At 39.3% G+C, this 20,221-nt stretch overlaps 2 protein-coding genes across 2 annotated transcripts in view; both read left to right on the forward strand.

Annotated features, from left to right (window-relative positions):
* Nucleotides 1-20,221, forward strand: part of LOC120534711 (zinc finger protein 420-like) — a 57,035-nt gene that overhangs the window by 32,460 nt on the left and 4,354 nt on the right. The window contains 1 exon segment of the mRNA XM_039762297.1: nt 3,986-4,397. Within this exon segment, the coding sequence (XP_039618231.1) occupies nt 3,986-4,397 (412 nt within the window).
* LOC120533395 (gastrula zinc finger protein XlCGF26.1-like) overlaps nt 4,334-20,221 on the forward strand; it is a 69,083-nt gene continuing 53,195 nt past the window's right edge. Inside the window, exon 1 of the mRNA XM_039760253.1 lies at nt 4,334-4,397. The gene's annotated coding sequence lies outside the window, so the exon portion shown is untranslated. The remainder of the gene's footprint in view (nt 4,398-20,221) is intronic.

Consider the following 20,221-nt stretch of genomic DNA (forward strand, 5'->3'; position numbering starts at 1 on the left):
GTCCGCGTACTTTGTAAGATGAGGCCGACTACTTGTGTAATCAGGTTAGCTGACTCCATGAATTCTTTTAAAAAAACAACTTAAAACTCATCTGTTCAGGAAGGCTTTTAGCTCTACTTGACTTTATTACCCTTCTCTCAGTTTACCTCTCTGTCAAGATGCTCATGTAACCTGTGTGTGTCTGCTAGACCACCAATTATGTTGTCTGTTAGGCTTTCTCTGAATTTACTGTCTTAATCTTCTTTATTTATTTATTTGGTTTGTACAATGCTATACGCTGTATACCCTGCCGTTCTTTCTTATATTCTGTAAGTGCCTTGAGCACGGGAAAGGTGCTATATAAATAAAATGTATTATTATTATTTGCTGCTCATTGGTGTCTGTGCCAGAGGTTCACTTTGTTATCAAGGCCCATTTCTACTTTACATCACCCACACGTATCGCCACCTTCTCAGAAAGCCGAACTCCGAGACGGTGACTCCACACCATCAAAGCGCTTTAGTTTTTGCTTTCTGTTCTTCGTTATCAGTCCGGAGTCGGGCTTTATGTTTCTGGTTAATAAAGGGGATCAACGAACTGAGCAAACAGGACCGTGGAGAAGAGTCTGTACGAGCTGTGAACGAATATCCATGTATAGCGGGAGAACATTGTAGTGCTGCTGTATTCTTCTGTTAACGTGCCTGTAAAAGTATACACTGAGTGTTAATAACTGGCAAATGCTGGCCACCGACCTCGAGATGTGTGTATTTATAAACATTGCGTAATATTCTGAAACCTGCTTAGTGCAAAGTAGACTGCATAGGCATTTACATGCATTGCCTGGATGGAGAATTATTTTAATGTATTATTTTACAAACCGTATCAAATATACAGTATATTGCTAAAGCCCAAACCATTGATTCCTGTGAATGAGTATTAGAGAAATAAATAGAGACTTGTGGTTAGTGGTACCGTCTCCTAATTCCAGCAGACTGAATTTGAACTTTGGCCTCTTTATGGTCTATCTGTGCAATTTCCCATAATTGGTTCCTGCGCTTTACAGGTACTCGGGTTTTCTTCTCATATCCCAGTGGCATGTTTGTGTTTGTTTTGTACTGGTCGATGGTGGTGAGGTGGAAGTGAAGTCCCATGTGGTGGTTGCTACATGCAGCTACTTGAGCCCAACCAGACATTGTGGGTCACCCCCATGTGCCACTAGTAACTCTTAGGTGGCATTCTTCTTCCGCACAAGATTCTATTTTATTTAAATAGACTTCTCATGAAGGTCATTAATGGGTTGTTCTTTGTCTGTCTCCTTCTCTTAGGGTTGCCCATTGCTGATTGGTCAGTCGGGTTACCAGAGATCTGAGTTTTTGAAAACAGCAATAAAGATTTTGTCTGTTTTAGAGCTTTCAATGTACGCTCTGCAAATGCTCATTAAGAATTCTATAATTTGGCTGCTGTCCTTCATCATTAAGTAGACCTCTTTAACAGGCAGTTTTATTCGTAAACCTCTTTCTGATGCCTAATGCATCTGTTATTTGTGTCAGTCAATGAGTTTTCAGACTGTGCAGCCTTAATTGATGATGTGGCTTTGGACAGAAGCGGTTCATCTTAGAAAATAAATGGATTAATTGGGACATAGAAAGTTATGTTAATCAATTGAAATAATTTACAAGAAAGACATATCTGTAAGTGAAGCTGTAAACGGGACAACAAACAGGTGCATCCCAGGACTTTAGGATGTATTTTACTGTGACAGACTCTGAGAATTAAATTTGTTTAGTCTCAAGCAGAGGAGAGTTTGTGGGGACCCCATCCAGGTATTTAGAATCCTCAAAGACATTGGTATAGGAGATCCAGCAGGCTTCTTTTAAATTAACTGTGAATCACATACTTCAAGACACCAGTGTAAGTTAAGGGGATTTGCATTTTGGATTCTAGCAAGGAAGCACTTCTTTATGTAGAGAGTTGTCGGAATCTGCAAAGAACTACCGAGTCATGGAGTTGAAGGAGAAACTTTAAGAACCTTTAACACTAGAATTACCAAAGCTTACGAAAAAACTTGTAATCTCAGCCCATTTTAAATCCACTCGCACCGCTCAATCGGCATCTTTTGTCTTGTAAATATGTTGATAAGCCCAAGCAGCAAGCATTCTGCTATACCACACAACCCCTCACTGCCGCAGAAAGTGCAAAAACCCTGGTTTATCAGGGAGTCAGGTGCCTTGAGCTGTATAGGCTAAAAAAAAAAAAAATCTCATTATTTGGAACACATGCATTTGTGAAATGTAAGAAATGTTGAACACATACCTAAAAGACAAACTTTTTCTATGTTTAAGTACGAACGACAAAATTTTCACATGAAGTGTATAATTTGTGAAGACTGAAGTCCATATAACAAATAAACACTTTTACAAAAGGTACACGTATAACAAAACAAGTGCGTTTTTATTCAAGAATATAAACAAAGAAAAAGAAATCAAGTTAGTGTGGCATTTTGTCGTGTCTTCTACAGCGGTAAGAACTGCTGCCTCCTATTCAAAAGGTCGTTTGATTTGAATCTGTAACAGCCACTCTAAATGTATGGTACTTATAAATGTTAGCTTTTTTTTTTTATTATTCAGTTTTATTTTCTCAGCCACGTTCACACTCGCCCCATGTGACACTGCTGTTTTCAAATAAAGATGAGGTGCCACAATGTATTCCGAAATGTACTATACAGGTCATAAAATGAATAATTCCAAACATCATATATATCTGTGTCTCTGTATTTTGTCAGGAATTCAGGCTTCACACATTATACACTTCATGTCTACATTTTGTCAATTATTACTAAAACATGAAAAACGTTTCTGTTTTAACGATGTGTTTACTGTGCATAGATCGTTGTAAACACGGAACACACATGAAATGCAAGTGTTCCAAATAACAATATGGTATTTATAAAAGGTGTCATTTTGCTTGATTTCTCACTCTATACAACTCCAAGCAACTGACACGCAGGTAAACAGACTTGAGCTGAGAAAACTGTGCGCCGGTGGGGGATGTGATGGCAAGCTGTTTGCTGCTTATCAACACATTTAAAGGACAAAAGACGCTGATGGAGAGGTGAGAAGCAATTTAAGGTGGGACGGATCTACAGGTTTTTTCGTAGGCTGTGGTAATTCTAGTGTTAAACCAACACAACACATCCCACAATTGGTCTCCATTATATTGTATGTGGCTGCTGGTTTGGTGACTAATGCCTAAAGTAATCGGGTGTACTAATATTCAGGGCACCTTTATTAAAACATTGCTTCATCTGTAAAGGACAAAAACAAGAAGAGAGATTGTGTGCCCCCTTATTTGATACTGTGATGATTCTGTAAGCTACACACAATCTGATTTTTCAGGTTAAGTCCACAGGTGCTAACTGCCTTTTTACTCTGAGTATCGTGATATAAATGGTGGTGTGCCGCTGTCCATTAGGCAGGTCCAGAATAATTTAACAAGTACGTCTTCCACTTGCCTAAGCTTGCAAACCTCTGATTTCACCCGCTTGTCGTCTTCTGTTTCAGGCTGTGCTTTCCTTCAAAGTTAAGCTCCACTTTCATTGCCCTGTTTCTGATGTGTCAGTTTTTAAAAAAAATTCTTGAGGCCCTACGTATTTAAAAAATCCTCAACATAACTGATAACTCTGTTCTAGGACCCCAACATCACCAAATATTTAATCCAAGTAATGAAAACTGCTGACCCAACACTGTGGGAGATGATCATCTTCTTCCAGTCTCTTGAACCCTCAGTCCACTCCTAAGCTTTACACCTGATAATTTTATATAAAGATTAGTGAATTCCTGTCATTTTACTGTCTTACTTGATTTAAACCTTAACTGAGAGGATGTTGTAAAATTCAATGCACATGTTTTTTAATGTAAAGCTTGCTGATATTTTGGAATCGTATCCTGTTTCTTTTTTGTACAGGGGGATACAGAGAGAGAAAGCTGCCATTTACTGTAACGCCTAGATGGATGTGAAAAAGGAGGAATGTGAGGCCGACATGAATATTATGGACAAAAGGACCTCAAATGTTAAGGAGGAAGATTGTGAATGGGAGAGTGTCCAACCTAAACAGGAGAGTCTGGACATTAAGGATGAGGACTGTGAACTGGGGTCAGTGGGCATTAAAGAAGAGGCTGAAGAGACGTCTGTCAGCGTAGAGGTGCACAAATATAAATGGATTGAGAGCGTCAAGGAAGACGAACAAGATGGAGCAGTGACTGAGTTAGTCTCTTCTCAAAGCAGACACTGTCCATCACCAGAGTCTCTTATCAATGTGAAGTCTGAATCATTAGAGCCTGACACAAAAAGGACTGAAGAAGTTTCAACTGTTAGAACTCCGGAAGATCAGCCATCAACTTCAGGGAAATCCACAAAAGGTAAGTCAAAAATAAAAGTGTGTGCAAGCCTTAGGATCAGGGGTTATGAACCATAATGGGTGGTCTTGAGCTTTTTGTGTGAAACTTAGAAAGGGATTGTTTACTGTGTGTTTAATGTGCTTCATGCATGTTGTTGTAAGGTTTAACAATTTTCTGTTCTTATAACTATACATTTGTCCCCCCAGTTTGAAAGCCATACAGATTTGCAAATTCTAATTGTATTTTGAAAAAGAATAGTTTAAAAACATTTACTCACACTTTAATGTGGTTTTTACCACTTGTAAATTCTGCTATTTTAATAATTCATTAGTGCTGTACATGGTGAATTTGTGAATTTCTAACACATGAGCAGAATTCAACTTGTCTTCTGAAAAACCTTATTAAATATCATTGTTTTATAGTCACATCTGTGTTTCTACATATCTGAAGCAGATCCCAAGTCATATGTAACAAATTGTTTGCACCATAAAGTTACAAAATAACATTTCAAACCTTGAAATTATGAAAAAAGTACAGCAATGTGATTTAATATATTTAAATGGCAGTTAACATTGCCACCTTATGTTTGTGTTCACTGTAATTGTGGTAAAATAAGCACTTGATAAAAAAGAGAACAAAAAAGTGGGGAAACGTAGGCATGGTGTAACAGTCAGGTGGGTTTGGGATTAAGTTGGAATATTTTTAATATTCTATTCATTTCACCAGACACAACACATTTGTGGTTATTAAATATTTAGCAGCACTGGTGTATGTGATGTATGATGATTTGCTCAGAGTGCGGCACCACTGCTCAGGCGGTAAAGGCACACACAAAAATGCTTCCACCATTATTTTATTTTATTAATTTAAATTGAAAGCAAATAACTTTGATTGGATTGTATAGATTGTTAACAGAACCAAAATTCAACCCCCATCCAAAAGAAAGAGGAGAGGCAGCCAACAAATCAAGGCTTTAAAGCAGCAACAAAGGATAAAATGTTTTCATAAGTTGTGGAGATGCTACCTGATTCTTGAAGACGGATCAATATTTCTTCTGGAGTAGAAATATGTGGAAGGTGAAGACAATTGGGCAGGTTCAGTTTAGCAAAGTTTCTAGCTTGAAAGTAGTGGAAAAATGTGTTCATGAGAAATTAAACTTGAATCTTAATTGCACATAGGATACACAAACATCCTTATATATAATTTGATACTATCCGTATGTATGGTGTTCGCGTTAGTACCCTGTATGTATGATGTTCGTGTCAATAGCTCAACTCAATACAAGTTAGAACCATGCAATGGGACTCTGCCTCTGTAGTTAGAACATAACGTGGCAAACGCGGACACAGTATTGCATGATTCGCTAAGAATGTTCAAATGCTTCAGTGATGCCGCTGGAGGGCCGAGTATAGTAAGTTGGTATTGGTTCGAGCAGATAACAGTAAGTTTGGTTGGTTTTTGGAACGTTGGTTTGGTGGGGCGTACTTTTCAGGACTAACATCGTCGACTGACTTAAACCCTTCGACAGCTCTGGAACAGTAATTTAGAACTTATCGCCATTTGCTTGGTACGTCGAAATCTATCTTTGGGCAGTTCAGTTTTGGCATCCATCCTTCTGACATCTATTGGCAAACTGAGTAATGACGGCTGGGTATTAACAATGGTCATTGTTTAAATTTTAGCCGATCTCAGATCTAAAATGACCACGCCAACATAATTATTACTCCGACTTTGATTAGAGTCATAAAATACAGTCTGTGTTGAAAATTTGTTTGCCGGAAAAAATCAAATAAGGCGTGCAAAAGAACTGAGTTCACATCTCGCAGCCCCGTTTAAACAGGAAGCTATTCATTACATCGGCCGTAAAGGTCTATTTTAAGCACAAATCAGTGCCATGATAACAAAATCATTTCAAGGACTTAAAAAAACAAATAATTCTTTGCAGAGAAAGTATGGATTTCACAAATGTAGAATTTGTAGCCTGATTCGATCAGGCTCCCAGTCGCTAGTTATTGATATATACGTCTCTAAAAGTTTTAATCTCGGACATTTTCCAAGCATTAAATTCTGTGTATGTTTGAGAGGATGGAAAAGTATACGGACTAGTATACAGTATTTTGATCCATCTACACATTTTTGGGCCAAACCCAAATTTCTCCAGTGTAGTGAAAAGGTAGTTCCATTCAATCATAGCAAATGCTTTTTCTGTATCCAAGGTTAATATCATTTGCGGGTGTTTGACTTTGTGGGTGAATATATTACATTAAACAGGACTCGAAGATTGGAATTTAAGTGTCTGCCTTTAATAAATCCAGTTTGGTCTTGTGATATTACAGAAGGGAGCACTTTCTCCATCCTTCTAGCTAGGCCTTTGGAGAGTATCTTAACAAAATTGTCAGAAGTGAAATTGGTATGTATGATGCCCATTGTGTTGTCCTTATTTTGTTCAGGAAAGACGGTGATTAATGCTTGGTGAAAAGTTTGAGGTAGAATTTTATTGTCTCTAGCTTCTGTAAATGTTGCTAATAAAAGGGGGAGCTAGCCGAGTGGAGAATCTATACATACGAGGTGTGGCAGAAAAGTAATGAGACTGATTTTTCCATCCATCCATTTTCTAACCCGCTGAATCCGAATACAGGGTCACGGGGGTCTGCTGGAGCCAATCCCAGCCAACACAGGGCACAAGGCAGGAACCAATCCTGGGCAGGGTGCCAACCCACCGCAGGACACACACAAACACACCCACACACCAAGCACACACTAGGGCCAATGTAGAATCGCCAATCCACCTAACCTGCATGTCTTTGGATTGTGGGAGGAAACCGGAGCACCCGGAGGAAACCCACGCAGACACGGGGAGAACATGCAAACTCCACGCAGGGAGGACCCGGGAAGCGAACCCGGGTCTCCTAACTGCGAGGCAGACTGATTTTTTTATTTACCAAAGTTTTTATTTTTTTCAAAAATCAATGTTATCCCCTTCAAAGTAGTTCCCTTGGGCAGCTACACACCGATGGAGACGTTGTTCCCACTGTTAGTAGCAGCGCTGGAAGTCTTCAACCGGTATGGTCTTCAGCATGTCCGTTACACTCTTTTGGATGTTTTCTAAAGTTCCGAAATGACGTCCTTTGAGGACAATTTTCAGTTTTGGAAAAAGGAAAAAGTCACACGGACTGAGGTCAGGTGAATAAGGGGGCTGGGGAACCACAGGAATGCCTTTTGAGGTCAAAAATTCTGTTATGGAGAGGGCAGTTTTTCTGCACCATTTTGGCACAGACCTTTCGCATGTGCAAATGTTCAGTCAAAATTTGATGAACGGTAAATCTGTTCAAATTTAATTGTTCACTCAACATTCTTAATGTTAAATGACGGTCTGATCTCACAAGAGTGTTCACACGTTCGATGTTTTCATCGGTTTTCGAAGTTGATGTCCTCCCTGAATGGTGTTCATCTTCAATGTGTTTTCTGCCTTCCAAAAATGATTTGTGCCAATTAAAAACTTGAGCTCGGGATAAAGAATGTTCCCCATAGGCCTGTTTTAACTTTTCAAACGTCACACTTGCCGTTTAATGGCACAACGTTGCTCCAAATTCCGCTGTTCCATTTTGCGTGACGCACAACCAAAAACACAACTTCGCTAATAGCAGTCACAAAAATCACGTAGTTAATGGAAGGAGTTGAAACTCGCACTGAGCTATGGGAGGGTACTGATACACGTGCTCTATCAAAGACAACAGCGCAGCGTTGCCAGATCGCTTGCAGTGTTGCCAGTCTCATTACTTTTCTGCCACACCTCGTATAAAAGGCAAAGCCCTCACTGACTCATTACTAATTCTCCCACTTTCCATATATGTGGGAAGCTGAAACTTCACATGCTCATTCCTTGCAGTGTACTAACAAAAGTTAGGTATGTTTCATGTCCTATTGCAACACCCAAGGGGGGAAACGGGTGTTCCCCCTAATCTGTATATATAGATAGGGGAAACCCCTCCTTACTATTTCTGTGACTTCCAGTATACGTTGGAAGCCCAAATTTCCCATGCTCATCCTTTACACTGTTTCATTTCGCGACGTGCCCTGTAAAGAACTTTCTAAAATAATGTGTTCTTTTTGGCGGTTCTCGCCTTTATGCCATAAGGAACTTTCAGAACTGACCTCTCCTTTTGGTGGTTTCGTTCTTTATTTCCATTAACGGAGGATTTATTTCACGGCAGACACACACAAGGGCCACCCCCGGTCCCCCTTCCTTTTTTTTGCATGGCTGCTGTCCACGCACCTTCCACGTGGTTGGCTCCCTGCCTATATACATTAACAACAATCTGTGCTTATGTGCCGCCTCACTCGCTTCCTTACTCTCTTCAGCTGTTTGTCATGCTCAGTGCTCCCTTCTTCTTTACTCCATCACTTCAAGCCTGTTATTGTTTGCCTTACTTTACATCTTCCTGCTGGTTACTCCTGCCTTTTCATTTACTCCACCGCTTTACTACAAAACTTACAACTACCAAAACTTTGTAACGACACCAGGTTTCAGATCAAATATCTACACAAGAACCTCATTGAGGCAACTGTCTCATGGGAGACTGGATTTATTCCTCGCATCCCTATCATACCCTCTGACCTCCCATTCCAATTCAAACACTTCCAATTTCCAGTAAGGGTCTGCTTCACTATGACAATAAATAAGTCACAAGATTGCTTCTCACATGGCCAACTGCATGTTGCATGCTCAAGAGTAAGCTAACCAGACAGCTTGGTCATTTTACAGCCCGAGGGCTGAACTGCAAACGTCGTTTACAGAGAGATCCTTGCATCTTAAAAATGTGAATTTCTCATACACATTTACAATTATAAATTAAACTCTTTACAATCATCAAATTCACTGTCAATACTAAAATAAGCCTACGACAATTGCTTTAATAATCATGTTACATTATTTTTAAAATGTTTCCTTTTCTTTTTCATAACTTCTTTAACACACTACTTCTCCACTGCGAAGCACGGGTATTTTGCTAGTTTCTTATAAAATTCAGCAGGATAGCCATCAGGGCCTGCTGCTTTCCCATTCTGAAGTGAGATTATAGCATCTAGTAATTTGGAGAGTGCCAGAGGTTTATCCAATTCCTCTGCAATAAAAGTATCTATTTGTGGTATCTGTAATGTATCCAGAAATGCATTAGATTGTGTGTTGTCTTCTTTGAACTCAGTAAAATATAAGGATTTATAGTAGTCTGTAAATGTGTGCATTATATTTTTATAGTCAATGATTTTGTCTCCATTTGTGTTGGTGATTGCTGGGATTGCATTGCGAACTACTTGCTTGCGGATTTGTTGAGCTAAGAGCTTATTAGCTTTCTCTCCATGTTCATAGTAATGATGTCTTGATTTAAAAATGAGTTGTTCAGTTTCTTTAGTTGTCAAGAGGTTGAGTTCTTACTGCAGAGCTTGCCTTTTCCTATGAAGAGCCTCGCTTGGACACCTGGCATGTTCTTGATCTTTTCTAGTAATTTTGCTGACACCTTCTTAGTTTCCAATTTATTTCTGTGGGAAAGATATGATAATCTGACCTCTTAAGAAGGCCTTCAGGGTTTCCCAGAGTATTCATGCAGAAGCCGCTGAGGATGTTTTTGTCTCTAAAAAACATTGATTTGTTTGGATATAAATTCTGTACAGTTCTCGTCTGCTAATAAAAGTGGGTTAAGATGCCATCTGTGAGATGAGTATGTGGGACATGATTATTTTAGCTCCAAAATCAAAGGGGCATGGTCGGAAATAACAATGTATCGTACTTACAAGATTTAATTGTAGGCAAGAAATTGTTATCTACAAAGAAATAATAATAATACATTTTGGATATCATCCACATTGGGTGCAGAAACATTTATAAAAATCACTTTACAGTTAAGTAAGTTAACTATGACAATCACATATCTCCCTTCAGGATCAGATGCTACATCTGATACTACAAATGAGACTGTTCAATGTATAACACACCTCTAGTTTTCTTTGTATAGCTGGAATGGAATATTTGGTTAGTTCAGTCTCTGTGCAGCTGAAACTGATCCTTGCTTAATAAGTTGGTCTTCTGTAAAAATAATATTTTAGTGTTTATATGTGTTAGGTGGGAGAATACTTTCCCTTTAATTTGTGATTCAGCCCTTTAACATTGCAGTTCACAAAGTTAACTGTCTGGTCTTGAAGACATTGCAACTGAACTTTTGTTGTCATTTTGTAGTCTTAACTGAAAATAAGACCGCTTTGACCTTAATTTCCAATTTAAAATATAATCTTCAACAATCATGAGATAGTAAGAGTGAATGGTGTTAAAAAGTGGCCCTGGATGGACATAGTATGCCCAAATACAATAATAACAATAACAATAGTCCAACAGTATGATATTAAACAGTCTCCTTTAGGTTAACTTAAAAGTGGCCGAGAAGGGAAAAGGATGTATAATTATGGTACCAGTATTATTGCAAGTGGATCAAACAGCCAGTAAGATCTTTGTTGCCAGGCCACGACAGGATGCGACTCACGATTGTATTTTAAAAAAGTGTGAAGATCAGTTTTCTTAGCCTTTTTTTCTGCTTCCTCTGTAAAGGTAACGATGCAATGCTTTCCTTGAATGTCCACTTTCAGTTTGACAGGGTATAATAGGCTGTATGTGATATCAGCTTTCACTCAGCGCTGCTTAACACTAGAATTACCAGAGCCTACGAAAAAACTCGTAGATCCGTCTCACCTTAAATTGCTTCTTAAAATTGTTCACAGCTCTCCACTAGCGTCTTTTGTCATCTAAATGTGCTGATAAAAATCAGGCTGCAAGCAGCCGGCTATTCCATCCCCCCCACCGACTTAGAACGTGCACAAACTTCTCCCAGCTCATGCCTTGATTGATTTTCTGGGAATGAAGTGGAATTTTAGAGTGGAAATAATAGATCCCTATTTGGAACACACGCATTTCGTGTGTGTTTTGTTTCTATAGTAATCTGTGTAAACACATTTTAAAACAAACGTTTTTCATATTCTAATAGTAAATGACAAAATGTAGACATAAACTATATAATGTATGAAGCCTGAAGTCCAAATATCCAAGAAACTCTTTCACAAAAGGTACAAATAGAACAAATGCGATTTTATTCTAAAGTGTAACTGCAGAAAAAAAAAGCCGCCTTAGCTTGTCATACTGACGCATGTTCTCTATAACTGGCGCGGTGGTGTAATGGTATCAGCTGCTGACTGGGAATCAGAAGGTCATGAGTTCGATCCCTCACGACTCCGTTTTGAGAAGTAAACTGATCTTATTCTTACTATTTTAGAATAAAAACATACATTTGATTTCAGTCAGTAACAGCCGGTGTAATTTATGATACTTGTAAAGGTTAGATTTGGGTTTTTTTATTCACTTTTTCATTCGTTCAGGATCCTTCCCTAAGCGCCCCCAATCTGACACTGCTGTTTTCACATAAAGACGCGCTATAGCTCTGCAGTGTATCGCGATACATTCTCTTATCAATGCTAGGGAAATAAAGTGTCTGAATGCACTTTTTGTGGCATTACACGTGCATTTTTTGAGCGTGTCCGTGCCAAATAAATAACATTCGAGCTATAGCGAGTCTTTATGTGATCCAAATAAATAACATTCGAGTTACAGAGCGCCTTTATGTGAAAAATTGGATCACATAAAGATGTGCTACAGCTCAAATGTTATTTGTATGGAGACACGCTATAGCTCGAATGTTATTTATTTGGAGACGCGCTATAGCTCGAATGTTATTTATTTGGAGACGCACTATAGCTCGAATGTTATTTATTTGGCCCGGACATGCTCCAAAAATTCATGTGTAATGCCACAAAAATTGCATGCAGACACTTCATTTCGCTACCATTGGTAAGAGAATGTATCGTGATACACTGCAGATCTAGCGTCGGAGCAAGAATGCACATCGCACTTTTGCCATCGCTGTACTTTGTATATGTATATGGGAAGCTCTGCATTTTACATGTGCCTTTACACTGTAGGAAGTGAGTAAATAAATAAAAGTAACTAAAGGTAAATAAAGAACTGAAGCTTGCTGATGCTGCATCATCTTTTCTTTTTCCATCGCCTTTTCCTGTAAGAAGTGTTGTACTCACTTTTCTCTATGCTGTGGTTTCTATTACACACCTGAAAGAAAGGGACAATATATGTGAAAACATCATCACACAAATGCAATATTATTTGAAAACTAACAGCGTCAGATCGGGTTTGAATTCATGATGGCGCTATTACTTAGAGTCAGATCAGGAGCTTATTCATTGCGCGCAAGAACATGCAGGTGGCCAGTTGCTGTGTGCTACATACAACATACTGGCGGTGATCAATGCACATTTTAAAAAAAAGCTTGTGATAGTACAAGCAAACGGCCACTTGTGTGCTCCTGCCGCACTGAATAAGCTCACGCCTTCTGGTGCACGATGTCAGCGCAGCAGCGGAATAAAAAGGAGACAAATACATGTGACATTTTGAAGAAATCATTTTATGACCTGAATAGTACCAATCGGAAAACATTGTTGCACTAATGCAATATTATTTGAAAATGAACAGCATCATATCAGCTGTAAAAGTATGGCATTTCTAAATGTTTGCTTTTTTTCAGTCAGATTCTCTCAGTCAGACTGTATATTTGTCTCTTATTCAGTGCACGCAAGAACATGCAGGTGGCCAGATGCTGTGTGCTACAACATGCTGGCGGTGATCAACGCACATTTTAAAAAAAAGAAAGAGACAAATACATGTGACGTTTTGAAGAATTCATTTTATGACCCGATTTACCTTTATTCATTTACTTACTTCCTAAAGCTAAAGTCACAAGTAGTGTGCAGGGTGCATGCTCAAAAATGTGTGTAATGCCACGTAAAGTGCCTGCTGACACTTTAGTATGCAAGCAATGGTATGTGCATTCTTGGTCCGATGTAGAAGGGAGCGACGTTTACCTCTGTTATAGCGCGTCTATGTGAAAACAGCAGTATCAGATGTGGGGGTGGGGTGTGTTTGGGCTCGTGAACGCGGCCGAGATAATAAAACTGACTAAAAAAAAAAACCAAAGCTAACCTTTACAAGAATCATAAATTACACTGGCTGTTACAGACTGGAATCAAATATATGTTTTTATTCTAAAATAGTAAGCCTAAGAACAGTTTACTTCTCAAAACAGAGTGGTGCAGGATCGAACTCGTGACCTTCTGATTCCCAGTCAGCAGCTGATTCTGTTGCGCCATGGAGGCAGTCATAATAAACGGGTGTCAATGTCACATGTTAAGGCGGCTTTTTTTTCTGCAGTTGTTGTGTTAGATTTGTAACTTTTGTTAAAGTGTTTCTTGGATATTTGGACTTCACGCTTCATACATTATATAGTTTATGTCTACATTTTGCCATTTACTACTAGAATATGAAAAACGTTTCTGTTTTAAAAATGTGTTTACACAGATTACTGTAGAAACGTAACAGACATGAAATGCGTGTGTTCCAAATAAGGATCTATTATTTCCACTCTAAAACTACACTTCACTCCCAGAAAATCAATCAAGGCATGAGCTGGGAGAAGTTTGTGCACGTTCTAAGTCGGTGGGGGGGATGGAATAGCTGGTTGCTTGCAGCCTGATTTTATCAGCACATTTAGATGACAAAAGACGCTGGTGGAGAGCTGTGAACGATTTTAAGAAGCGATTTAAGGTGGGACGGATTTACGAGTTTTTTCGTAGGCTCTGGTAATTCTAGTGTTAATGTTATAAAAAGCAGCACGGTTAGAAGCTGTTGAGGGTGAGAAATCAAGGAAAATACGAATGCGGTTATTTTCAAATCTAATCTTTTTTCTGTCTGAGAAGTAACATTGTATGTAATTTAAATTGTAATTTTTTGAAACGCACGATAAGAGTCCTAGGTTTAGAAGTATTTGATCCCCGTATGAAGTAAGCTGCTGCTATCTCGGCATCCTCTCCAATTATTTTAGAGAATAGTGCCGCTACGAATTTCACTTGGTTTGGACTTTCATGATTCTCAGGGAGACCTTCAATTCTAATTTTATTCCTTCAGACCTGCAGAGATCATTACCTTCAGTTTGGACAGATCGTTTTTAGCCTTCGTGCTGTGCGGGTGAAGTGAAAAGCCCATTAAAGTCGATGTTCCTGGCTCGCGAGGAGCAGATGAGAACATGGAAGGCAAGGCCATTTTCAGTTTCAATTAATCTTCTAGAATCGACGAGCTATCCTGACCTGAATCACTTGCACATTCACTCCCACTTTCGCTCTCGGCTGGAGACGATACAGTGGCCGTGGGTCGTGGGAAATCTGTGCTTTCACCTGTCTATTCTGGGCCAGTCTCTGTAACTTGGACTTGATGGTCTTGCTGCTCATGTTTATATATGCTTGCATATACAATAGAACCACCGCGGGTTGGATAGATACAGGATACTTCGGGATAATAAAGCAGAAGAGAGAAAATAACACTGATGCTAACAGAGTTCCACTTCAGACGTCCATCTACCATTCCGGATGAGACAAACCCCTATGCTTCGCAATATTAACAAATGTTCAGCCAATGTGGAAATTGTGATAGACTAAAGAAATACATTTTATTTTGGAATGATGTATTGATTATGTATGTGAGGTCTTGCTGCCAGTGCAGCAATCCTGAACTGGATTTGCTGCTCAGAAAATGGATGGTTGGACAGTCAACTTCAGCCATACTCATAACACCCAGAAGATGAATGAGAAACTCCTGTATGTTAATTGTGGCTTTGTATGTGCTGCATTACAAAAGTGAATAATCTCCGCATTCACTTAGCTAATTCTATGAAGGCAGAAAAGTGCCAATAATGAAGGTGCAGGAGGATGTCCCCACATTAATAAGTTAAACAATGCAGGACGTTTAAGTGATGGAGGGATAACCGCAACTCCTCTCCAAAATTCAAGCCCTAGGACGTAAACATAGAACAAGACATTTTACTTCTGTAAGTGATCTGGTGGTCTTCTACAGCTTACAAAACCCTCTTACCATTTTTTGTCAAACATTATGAGAGCTATTAACTAAAACATTTATTAAGTATGCCTGTAAAGGTGAAGGGCAATGCTATTGTGTGAGGGGAATAGAGATTTCAGTTTTTTGTGATAAATTTGCAAACCTTTCTGATAATGTTTGCACATTGATATGGGGTACTGAGTATAGATTGATGGGGGAAACATGCAAATTTAATCATTTAAAATTAAATCTACAGCACAGTAAAGTGTGCAGGAAGTGAAGGGGTCGCAGTTCTTTATGAATTCTTTGGGTTTGTGCTTTGCATGTGGGGATGACAGGCATCACAATGAGTATTGTTATTGTGCACTAATAAAATATTTATTTTTTTAAATAATATTTTTAAGTCTGGAAAGTCTACACAAATGCATTATTCAGGTGTCAGAATTTTCAGTTTTATGCTTTAACGTTTTTGCTCATTCCTTGTTGTGATTACCCATAAGGCAGCTTGTGCTCGTTGTTAATAAACAGAATGTAACAATTCAATGCATTTGCTCTTCAACAAGCAGATATGGAAGAGGAGGAAAAAGAAAAGCTTTACGGATGGGCATGCAGTGCTGAATATTTTATAATGTATAGGGTAGTTAAAAATCATAGCTCTTGACATTTACAAATACAAGTTATGCCATAGACAAATGGATTAATCCTACAGCCCCACTGCTGATCTTGTTACTCATAGAACACTAGTCTAAGATGAGGTGTTGACATAAAACAATCCATGAATGGCTCTCTCAGCTCAATTGCAGAGACACTTGCTAAGAACAGGAATGTTGTGTCTCAGGCCTCTATCCAGATTGGGGAATAGTGATCACTGACAAGTGCATGGTGGCCAGGTGGATCACGTAGACTGTCAACCATAATCTGACAAAAACGGATTGAGCCACTCTGTGAGATCATCGAGTATGGATGAAGGTTGAGTGAAGTTACATTTGGGTAAGAGTGTAATAGATCCATGTGTACTAGACCTTGGTGGTGAAAACTGGCCTCTGACCCATGGAATGTTGCTCCTGTAAAATGGGGTATGAACTAGAGCTTACAGGGAGTGCAGAATTATTAGGCAAGTTGTATTTTTGAGGATTAATTTTAATATGGAACAAACACAGTGCTATCAGTCAATCCAAAATGTTAATAAACCTGAAACCTGAATGTTTCACAACGGAAATGTGAGTGTGAACATCATCAGGGGAATACATATGTGTGCACAATTATTAGGCAACTATTAGTGTGCAGATTTATTATGCAACTAAAGGAAAAATGAAAATTTTCCCATCTCACTTGTTTATTTTCATCTGTTATAGTGAGAATAATAAACAAACACCTCAAAATTTACAAATAAACATCTCTGACATTTCAAAAAAAATCAATCAATCAATCAATGACCAATATAGCCACCCTTCTTTCCAATAACAGTCATAAGCCTTTCCATTCATGGAGTCTGTCAGTTTCTTGATCTGTTGACGATCAGCTTTTTGGAGCATTGGCCTGCATAAAAATCATGGTCTTCTTCCTGTATCACTGTTTGAAGAAAGTGTCTTCGAAAAACTGGCAGTAGGTTTGGGAGTTGATTTTGAGTTCATCTTCAATGCAAAAAGGTCCAACTAGCTCATCTTTAAAAATACCAGCTCATACCAGTACCCCACCTCCACGTTGGAGTGGAGCTCTGTGCCCATTACTGATCCACAGGTCCATCCATCTGGTCCATCAAGAGTCACTCTCATCTCATCGGTCCATAAAACCTTTGAAAAAATCTGTCTTCAGATATTTCTTGGCCCAGTTTTGACGCTTTCAACTTATGTTTCTTGTTCAGTGGTGGTTGGGTTTCAGCCCTCCTTACCTTGGCCATGTCTTTGAGCACTGAACACCTTGTACTTCTGGGCACTCCAGGTAGATTGCAGCTCTGGAATATGAAAGTACTGGAGGATAATGGGTTCCTGGTAGCTTCACGTGTGATTCTTCTCAAATCTTTGGCAGCTAATTTGCATCTTTTGTTCTCAACACGTTTCTTGCGACCCTGTTGACTATTTGCAACAAAATGTTTGATGGTTCTGTGATCACACACCAATATCTTAGCAATTCCAAAAGTGCTGCATCCCTCTGAAAGACTTTTTACAATTTTTGACTTTTCAGAGTCAGTTAAATCTCTTTTTTGGCCCATTTTGCCCGAGGAAAACTAGCTGCCTAATAATTCTGCACACCTTGATATAGGGTGTTGATCTCCTTAGGCCACACCCTCCCTCATTACACAAATACACATCACCTGACGTGCTTAAATCCAATAAGCATTCAAGTTAATACAGCTTGGAGTTGGAATATACGCATTAAAATGATGATATGGTCAAAATACTAACTTGCCTAATAATTGTGCACATAGTGTATAGTCGAGATTGAAAATCCCGGCAAGGAGTAGTGGGGCCCAACTGTAAATAGGGGTGTGGGTACTGATGTAGACGTCGGCTGAATGCCTTACAGTTTGAGTTTTTTTCCAGCGGATTAGAAAGTTATCTTAATGAGAAGATATCATTGTTTGTGTGAGTGTGCATGAAGCAAGCAACTGTTTAGAGCTTATGAATTTTTAAGAGACTTTGGATTCAGTGGTGAAAAAGGGTTACCACCTACTTGCTGTGTAGACCTACTAGGAGACTTCAACAGTTTTCTGGGGAATAATCGAGGTACATGGTAAGAATAGGAGGAGTGATCTGTATGGTTTCTACTGAAGTGGTGAATTATTTGACTTCTGTTCTGGTTAAGGATTATCTTAAGAAGCACTATATTTGATCACAAGATTTGTCATGAGCATACCTGGTACCAGCATACCTTAGGCTAAGGGTCAGTGATTGAATGTGGTTGTGCTGTCTATTCTGTATCCAAATGTCATCTACTCTGAGGCCAAATGTTCTGGACATTTGAATAACGAGAGGTGCTGAGATGTAGTGCTGGGTGGTATACCAGTTCATACTGAAAAACATTTTTTATTTATATGATATGGATTTTTCTTATACCACAACACCGGTTTAAATAGCCTAAACGATGTTTGGAATGTGGTGCAGCGGGAAACTGTTTAAGGGGGGGACCTTTTTCACTGCTACAACGCTAAACACGCATGCAATGGAGTACATGCAGTAGTGGAGGTATTGCACAGTGAAAATGGACAGAGAACATTCCGAAACTGAAGCTGTAGCAGATGATAAAGTTGAACATGATGACACAGGAAAACTTTTGCTGGAAAAAGGAGTCGCGTCTGTTGTCTGTGGCTTTAAAAGGTTGAATGTGAACCATTATTATTTTAAAGTGTGTGACTGCTGTTTCTCTAGTACGGGATAATACTGCAAGCCAAGTAGCGCTTGTGTTTTTCCCCCCCCCCAATACTTGAATACTGTGTAATGTACCTGGTTACTGTGTAATAGTGTGACGATGCCGGTCCCCTACAGACTCCCTCTTCTTTTGAACCAACACCGTCGATAGTTATGACCGAGATCAGCTGACAAATCTCAATAAAGCCAGGGGATGGTGGAAAGTTCTCGGGTGCTTTTATTAAAAACAGTCAAAAGTAAAACCAAAAGTGTCCATTGTGCAGTGTTAATAAAAAAAATAAAAATAAAAAAAATACAGTACCCAAATAAATAGCAAATCCATAAAACCAGTGAAACGTGGAGATAAAATTCATAATAAATAAATCCGTTAAAATGCAGTCTCTCTCCTCACCCGATCGCAGCCCACCACCTTCTGTCTCCCCTGCTCACCCATCACTGGTGTTGCCGGTGGAGCCTCTGCAGCACAAACTCCTTTCTGCTGACCCCCATCTTGGCTGCCACCACACTGTGCAGTTAGACCGTCCGAGGTCGGCACACCTCCCGTCTTCCTTCGCGCTCACTCAGTCGCTCCTCGGATGCATTGGGAGGCCTTTGCAGTCGCTGATCCATGGTTCTGGGATGCCCTAACGGAGAACTTGAGAACACAGCAGATTGTGGGCTGTTTTAAAAACCACGTAAAGAATTTTATTTAGGAAAGCATATTAACAAGAATGCCACTATTTATTATTGTTATATTTCTGTGTTTATCTTTTTTGTCTTTCTTAAATAATTTTATGTAGCACTTTGAGATTTACTACTAATTTAAAGTGCCTTTATAAATAAAATGAATTATTATTATTGCCTTACATCTTGCTTGGCCCACTCTACACGCTTAGTCAGTGGGGCAAAGCAGCCCCTAGAGCCCCTCAGCCCGCGCTCCCTCACGGAGCCCCAGCTCGTGCTGACTTCTCCTTCCTGGTGTCTGGTTCATCTCCCATGACTGCCTTTTCCCTTCTTTAACCTCCTTCTGTTCTGTCTTTTCTTTTTTCCTTCCCCTTATCCTGCCGGCCTATAAATATACGTCTCCGTGGACACAGCGCCTTAATCACATGCCTTAGGAAGCCGATGAAGCTACTGAGAACGATCGCGCCCGCACATGCAGGAATGACTCGCCCCAATTACCTCTTCAGCTCCCTGCAATCATGCAATTGCACCCATGGAGACAGACACGACTAACTGGATTTAAACTGGCCATTTTTTTTTTAGAAGGTGCAGACCAGCTATACCACAAAATGCATTATAAATGCAAGTTGCAGTTTTATTTATGTATATAGCTTAGCTTGAAGCAAGGTCCATATTAATGCAATTTGCAATATGATGGATCAGTTGGTAAAAATGTCATCGCCAAGTTGCACTTGTTTTGTTTTATTTTATTTTTATTTGGTGAATACTGTGTAATGCACCTGGACTTGAAACCTTGAAGTAATAGTATTATTACTGGA

Source organism: Polypterus senegalus, chromosome 8, assembly GCF_016835505.1.
Source record: "Polypterus senegalus isolate Bchr_013 chromosome 8, ASM1683550v1, whole genome shotgun sequence".
NCBI classification, from domain to species: domain Eukaryota; kingdom Metazoa; phylum Chordata; class Cladistia; order Polypteriformes; family Polypteridae; genus Polypterus; species Polypterus senegalus.